Raw genomic sequence first — 7,556 nt, 5'->3', positions numbered from 1 at the left:
CGTAAATGGACGTGACTTAACACCTGCTCTCTCTTTACAGCTGTTTTCACTCTATCAAGCTGCAGACACACTCATTTGTTTCAAGGTGTTGCTGCCCTGTTGTGATGTCCTTTTACTGCCGACAACACATTAAACCATGGCTGCTGATTGAGCAAACTGTAAACTAGCTTATTATAGATCAAAGTCATGCCAATTTTGCTGTCAAAGAATGTATTTTTTTTACTTTGTTCATGTGGACGTTTGAATGACAATAGCCAGGTGCACTGAACAGACTCACAACAGACTGTTTTGACACTGGGGGGGGCGTGTGTGTGTGTGTGTGTGTGTGTGTGTGTATTTGTATTGTGACAGCTGGCTATGCAGTACTGGAAATACACTCTTGGATTTAACCCGAACAATCATCAACCACCAACCCCCAACCATTCTCCTAACCTCAACCCTCCCGTCAGTTAGCCCTGACTTTTGCTGGGAAGCAAACGCACACAAACACATTTACACACACACACACACACACACACACACACACACACACACACACATAAACACCAAGGCTGAATGCCAGCAGCTCCATCAAGCAGTGTCCATGTGTATTAGATAAGTGATCACAGCTTTGTGTCGGGCTGCGCAGCACCAACACACACTAATGGATTGTGGACCTCCGCTCTCTCTGTCACTCCTCTTAAGGGTCTTTATGATTTCTGCCACAGGTAGGACACTCGCTCATCCACCATGATATTATACAGCAACTTGTTAGTGTCTGGAGATTTGCATTGTGTGATGTGCATGTGTGAGGAAAGGTTTTCTGATGGATAAGGTGTGACATAAATTACTTAGAGGAAGAGTTTTCCTTAAGAAGTCACATTTTCTTTATGTCATTTTTGGTTCATCCAACTGTTGTAACTTGTCAACATGAATCAATTTTCTCGTAATACTTTAGTATTCTCCCTGTTATTGAGTCTGATTCTAAATTCTTACACGAATACAAAAGGTGACACTCATCTCACAGAATGGCATTACTTGTAAGCTATATTAACATTTACTTTTATTGTAAGTGAATATGATATAGTAAAAGTTACTCAGTTGTAGCTGCATTATTTGGCAGGGCAGATGAGGAGCTTCAAATCAGATGCACGTTGCCAGTTCAGTTCATACTGTTGAATTTAGTACTCAAGTCTGTTAAACAGGACCGGAAATGTAGAAGATGTCATGTCAATTCCAGTTTCATGCTTATTGTTCTTGTAGTTGTAAGGTTTAAAAGAAAGAAAAAAAACATCAGCAACTTTTATTTGTGAATGGTAAGTTTGCCAAAACTACCACAAAGCCTTTTGGATGATACTTTGTGTGCTGCAGCTCGTTTGGTCTCCTAATTGAACATTTGTTTTGCACTTCAGCTCTATTTAAGGTTGATTTACTAAAATGAAAAACTGTTTCCTCTTCAATCATTTCCTGATGGGTTTGTATTGTGAGTTCCTAATAAGAATGAAAGGGTCTCAGAGAGTTAGCCAAAATGACTGTTAACACGTTCTGTTGGAGGGAAAACCAACAACACAAAACCACCGCCCAAAGATCAAACTGAGCAGAACGGGATGCAGACTCAATACACATCTCTGCTGGGGATTTCATTGACTCACAACGACTACATTTAGCAACTATTTTATTTTGCCTTTTTATATTTTTTGAAAGGACAAGTGAAGAGAGACAGGAAGTATGGGTGAGAGAGTGAGTGGGGTTAGCATGTACCAAAGGCAGCGAGAACTTTGCCTCTGTATATGGAACAAATTGCCTATCAACTGAGCTACACAGGCACCCCCGCAAAAGGCAGATTAAAGAAAGAAAGAAATAAAAATGGCCAGAATAGAGGAAGCAGAGGCTTAGATACCACATGATGTTGTATTTCCTTTAATGCAACTCAACAGCATCTTTGTGTTTTTTGTCTGCAGCATCAGCAGTCAACCTTGAAGGAGAACTTTTCAAGGACTTGATGAAAGGCTACAACAAGAACGTGCGACCCATGGAGAAGAGTGGTGACATCTCTAAGGTCGACATCAAGATGACGCTCACCAACCTCATCTCTCTGGTGAGTGAGGTTCATCCAGCTGTTACACCCACCTGACTCAGGGTCGTCTTTTCCTAACAAGCTGTCTCTTCTCAGAACGAGAAGGAGGAGGCCCTGACGACCAGCGTCTGGATAGAAATGGTAACTTCACACACACCTCTTCTGCTGGACTGTCTTTGAGTTTTTGATTTGTTCAATATGTATGTACAATGGATTCTGCAGAGCTAAACCCACACAGATTTTCTATGTGTAGCAATGGTGTGACCATAGACTTAGATGGGACCAGCCGCCCAGGTCAGCTCTGTATGGGAACATCACGTCTCAGTTACGGGTCCCCTCTAAGAGCATCTGGCTGCCAGACGTCATCCTGGAGAACAAGTGAGTGGAACACCTTCAGATTTAAAATCTCGTCTCAGCCGTAGAGACACTCACACATTCATGAAGCAACTTTGACCACATTACAACAACACTAACCATTGATACCCTACAATGTCATTTTTAACATCTTTCCTCCACTGTGAATAACTGTGCAGATTACAGCAGCTGTGTTTTTATGGCCAGATGATTATTATTTTATTGGAATATATGGGTCTTATTTGTCTGAATTAACATTTTTTAAGAAATTAAAGTAATAACCAATAGTATTTATTCGATATATTTGGAATGAGGCAAAAATAAACACTGGAAACCTCAAAGATTTGAAAGTCTCTTCGTAACATTTAGATTAAAGGAACTTATCTGTGCATTCTTTACATGTGGAAAGTATTTTTTTTAAGTGTGTGTGTGTGTTTGAAAGTGGAGTACACTGGTGGTTTGTCAGTCTCCCTGCGTTCTAACCGGTCCACAGTGTGGATGGACAGTTCGAGGTAGCGCTCTACTGCAATGCCCTGGTGTCTCCCGACGGCTGTGTGTACTGGCTGCCTCCTGCCATCTACCGCAGCGCTTGTTCCATCACTGTCAACTACTTTCCCTTCGACTGGCAGAACTGCACCATGATCTTCCGGTGAGTGGAGACGGGATCTTTAGGAAATGATTTGTAGTCGAAGAGCGGTAGCCTACATGTGAAGTACTTAAGTTTCATAAAGGTCACATTAACTACAACATTTAATATAAATATTGTTTCATAAATATCACAGCATCTCGGAAAGGTGTTTGTCATACCAATCAAGAATGTAGATTCACCAGATTTATTCTAAGTTTAAAATAATAAAGATACAGTAGTAGATAAAAGTGACATGTTACAGCAACATAAAGATCAGCTATGAGGTAAGGCAACACATAACTATTTAAATCAAGTAAGAAATAAAACATTAAAAATCAAAAGGCTGCAATTTAAAAACTCTGAAATTACACTTTCAACAATATGAATAAATTGTGGAAATATTTATGCAAAAATAAGTGTAGTAGTGCAACATCCAGGTTGTCTGAACTCCCTGTAGAAATAGTAAAGTATAAAGATACAGGTATAAGTAAGACAACAGCATACATGCTATGACCATAAAAGAGGTGGTGAACCCTCCGTCTATGAGCAGTATATAAGCTTATTACTCTAAATAATTAGAGATTTATATAGTTAAAATCAAAGACAATGCTACAATATGAAATCATATTTTAGTACAATAATATCAATATTGTAGTAATGTAGTGTTAAAGAACAATAAGGGATGATTTATGCTTATCATAAGAGCAAGAACAGGTAGGTAAAAATGTGTCTAAATGTATCTATAGAATCCATGACTTCTTAAGCAGGGACAATGCTGCCTTTTTTTAATGGTGCCTTTTCACTATGCTGCCTTGTTAAAGAGAATAGATGGTTGTGTTTGTTGTGGTGACAGACCTCGTGTTCTCCCTGTGTTCAGCTCTCAGACGTACAGCGCCAACGAGATCGAACTGGTTCTCAAAGAAGAAGACAACCACACGCTGGAGTGGGTGGATATTGACCCAGAGGCTTTCACAGGCATAGTAACACTAAGACAAATATATATTTTCAACTCTCTATCAATAACTTAATGTCCCTTTGAAATGAAAACTGAATGAAATACACTTATTTGTTTTTTAGAAAACGGAGAGTGGGCCATCAAACACCGGCCGGCTAAGAAAGTGATCAACAGCCAGTTCACAAAAGATGAGCTGGAGTACCAGGAGGTGGTCTTCTTCCTCGTCATCCAGAGGAAACCCATCTTCTACATCATCAATTACATTGTTCCCTGTGTGCTCTTCTCCTCTCTCTGCCTCCTCGTCTTCTACTTACCTGCCAAAGGTCTTTTTCCACACTCTGTGCATCTGAGAACATAATGTTTGATAGTAAAACTACTCTCAAGTTAATTTTACCAAAGTCTCAGAGATTTAAATCCCAGAAGATACTAAAGAGGGGGAAAAATAATTGAGTTATTTGTTTAGAAGAGGACAAAGAGAAATAATTTCTTTAATGAGTCCAGATTTCTTAGATCTTTTGATCAAAACTTTCTCCATGACTGTGTGTGTGATTCAAGAGACAGAGATATGGCTCCATAAGGTCACGATAAGTCAATGGTATCTGTTTTCATTCACATAAAACCTCACTGCTTTGTCTGAATATTGTTTTGATTCTTGCAGCTGGTGGTCAGAAGTGCACCATGTCTATCGCCACTCTTCTCGGCCAGACTGTGTTCCTCTTCCTCATCGGTAAGAAGGTCCCAGAGACTTCAAAGGCGGTGCCTCTTATTGGAAAGTAAGAACATGTAATCAGAAAGATTTCAATCAGAGAGTTGGTACTGAGAGTGCATGCTGCGACACATGTGATTTCTGAACTTTTGACTGCAGGTATTTGATGTTTGTGATGTCAGTGACCACCATGGTGGTGATGAACTGTGTGATCGTCCTCAACGTCTCTCTGAGAACCCCGAACACTCACATATTGACGGACAATGTCCGAAAGGTGAGGTAGTGGGCCGGAACAAACCCTTTTGTACAATTCTCGTTAAGGAGCTTCTGAATGAACACAATGTTAGCTCTACATGGGTCTATTTGCCGCTGGATTACCCTCTGACCCCGTTTCTTCTTAAGATCCTACTGAACATCCTGCCTCGGCTGCTGAGAATGCAGATGAAACCCTGGACACCTAACAATGACAAAACGTCAGAAACAGTTGGAAATGGAAACAATCAGGATACAAACACCTTATTTATGGTCAACTGCCGACGCCGCAGCTCCATGACCCTCATCACCAAGGCGGAGGAATACACGATGAAAACAGCTCGCTCTGAACTCATGTTTGCCAGACTCAAAGAAAGAAACGGAATGGTGAAAACAGTGTTGGAGAGGCTTAGTAAGAATTCTAATTAGTTCATTTATGTTAAGAAGAATTAAAAGTGTCTTCGCATCTGTAACCATGGCGATAACTGGTGTGTCTTGCACACAGACAGCGGACTGGAGGGCGGCACAGCTGAGCAGATCAGTGCCAGCCTGGCCAGAGCGTCTCCACAGCTGAGGCAGTGTGTGGCCTCCTGCAAACACATCGCTGAGACTGCGAGGCAACAGAACAGCTTCCAGAATGTAAGGTCTTTTTTTCTTCTTAGTTTTTTAAGATGTCAGACACAATTATAGCCAAGAAATGATGGAAACATTTTAAATGAATAAAAAGGACTAAGGTCAATAAATCAAAGTAAAAATCACGTTATGATCCCTCTGAATGATGGTCAGGGTTACACTTCTTACACATCTTATTATTAGAAGAGTTATTGACAACCAAAACACCAAATCAACTTATTTAAATGAAAACTATATTTACACGTTACATTAGTTCAGCACAAATAGGCTTATGCCCTTTTCAGAGGAAGCTGAGAACTCAAACAGATTTCAGATTTACTTTTTTGTTTGTTTAAGTTTTTTTTTTTTTTTTTTCCTCACTTGCATTATTTTTGCAATCTTTTAAAAGTGCTTTTGGGTCTTTCCAAAATAGAAGCCGGTTTTTATCAATCAGAAAATAAAGCAACATAGGCTTAAGACACTTAAAATGCACACCAAAACAAAGCATCACAAAGAACAGTTGTGTGAGCCAATCCAATATTTGAGAGGACAAACTAAACTGTACACACAAAATCAAATACAAAAATTCCCCCTCCCCATTTAACTCCAGCTTCCCACCATAAACCATCCACATATAAAGCTTAAAGTATAACATTCACAGGTCACTCTCACATCTTTAGAGTCACGCCCCCCCCACCACCACCACCAACACCATCAAAAGCTAGGTTACAAAGCAACACATGCTGAATTCTATCCAGGCATTAAGGTAGCCTAATAGTTTCCACTCGACAGATCAAAATTTAGAGCACAATGTAAATACGTTCATGCTATAAAAGTTTTACAAATGGAAGGAAAATAACTGATCTTAGAATTAAATGTGTTTCCCAAAAACATTTTGTTAAACATTCTACAATTTCACATTCAGTCATTTTCTCTCACTGATATCCATATTCTCCTTCACCCCAGGAGAATGAAGAGTGGTTCCTGGTTGCCCGGGTGATCGACAGGGCCTGCTTTATCGTCATGGCCTCTTTGTTTTTTATCGGCACTATTGGGATCTTCCTGATGGGTCATTTCAACCAGCCTCCCCTCTCACCGTTCCCCGGGGATCCCAAGAGGTATCTCCCTCCCATGAACAATCTCACAGATCCAACCCAGAGCGGGACTGGGGCAGAGTTTTTGGGTTGACACAGAAGTAAATTCACCAAATTGTAATCCCCTTATCTGATGTGGAAATCAGGCTTCGTCTGTCAGTGATCTTTCACTAATGAGTGCAGAAAGGAGAGATGATACAGCTGTGTGTGATGTGGATCTTTGGATTATCACAAAAATGCTTGTCGGTGGCGATAAAGGATCTTCTGCACAATTGCATGTATACCACGTTTGCTCTGTGATGACACCTTTTAACCTTTCACAAATCTGCTGTGACTGATTGTTGAGGTTGAGAATAATTTGCATAAAATTCTGGATAGGAAAAAAAGAGACATTTCCAAACGCCTTCTATTATCTATTCAATCCAAATGATTACTACAAAAGACATCAGTTGATCACACAGGGTACAAATAAACTTTTTTTTAAATTAAAGTGCTACAGTAATCTTTTCATTTCATTCTCTAAAGAATGTCTTAATCATCCTAGTGTTAAAAAAAAACTAACACTTTATGAAAGAAGGCTTGGAGGTTATAGAGAGAAAGTGCTGGTAATGGTCAATAAAGGACTAAAGTTGACATGGGTGGGGGGGAGACTTTGATAAGATCACAAAGATTAGCAGTCCACATGTTTGTTTTTTTACGTTTCTGTCTTATGTCGATACTGTAACATCTGGATTACCTCAGTTGTTATTATTATAGTTGTATTCACTTGCCTATTCTTTTGATGGAACACTGTTTTTGCTGCCAAACTGACCATTTTGTTCATATGTAATGATTGATATGACTGAAAATACTCCAATAAAAACTGTATCTGTTTGACACTGTTGCAAGACCTATTGAGA

At 39.7% G+C, this 7,556-nt stretch overlaps 1 protein-coding gene across 1 annotated transcript; it reads left to right on the top strand.

The window, feature by feature from the left end:
* Window positions 1-507: 507 nt before the first annotated feature.
* On the top strand, window positions 508-7,513 carry chrng (cholinergic receptor, nicotinic, gamma). The gene is made up of 12 exons (XM_061044543.1): window positions 508-707; window positions 1,941-2,077; window positions 2,153-2,197; window positions 2,310-2,434; window positions 2,904-3,059; window positions 3,916-4,013; window positions 4,116-4,316; window positions 4,652-4,766; window positions 4,859-4,973; window positions 5,102-5,363; window positions 5,457-5,590; window positions 6,530-7,513. Exons 1-12 carry the CDS (start codon window positions 644-646, stop codon window positions 6,749-6,751), a joined length of 1,674 nt encoding a protein of 557 aa, XP_060900526.1. The 5' UTR covers window positions 508-643; the 3' UTR covers window positions 6,752-7,513.
* The last annotated feature ends 43 nt before the right edge of the window (window positions 7,514-7,556 follow it).

This window comes from Labrus mixtus, chromosome 8 (assembly GCF_963584025.1).
Source record: "Labrus mixtus chromosome 8, fLabMix1.1, whole genome shotgun sequence".
NCBI classification, from domain to species: Eukaryota; Metazoa; Chordata; class Actinopteri; order Labriformes; family Labridae; genus Labrus; species Labrus mixtus.
Note: the sequence above shows the minus strand (reverse complement) of the source record. Positions and strands in the feature narration are given on the sequence as shown.

What these genes read in the sequence shown, in the direction of transcription:
- chrng (XM_061044543.1), top strand. Translation starts at nt 644, where the DNA reads ATGGATTGTGGACCTCCGCTCTCTCTGTCACTCCTCTTAAGGGTCTTT. An exon ending in GCGGTGCCTCTTATTGGAAA is followed by an intron (nt 4,767 to 4,858) that starts GTAAGAACATGT and finishes TTTTGACTGCAG; the next exon opens with GTATTTGATGTTTGTGATGT. An exon ending in AACAGAACAGCTTCCAGAAT is followed by an intron (nt 5,591 to 6,529) that starts GTAAGGTCTTTT and finishes CCTTCACCCCAG; the next exon opens with GAGAATGAAGAGTGGTTCCT.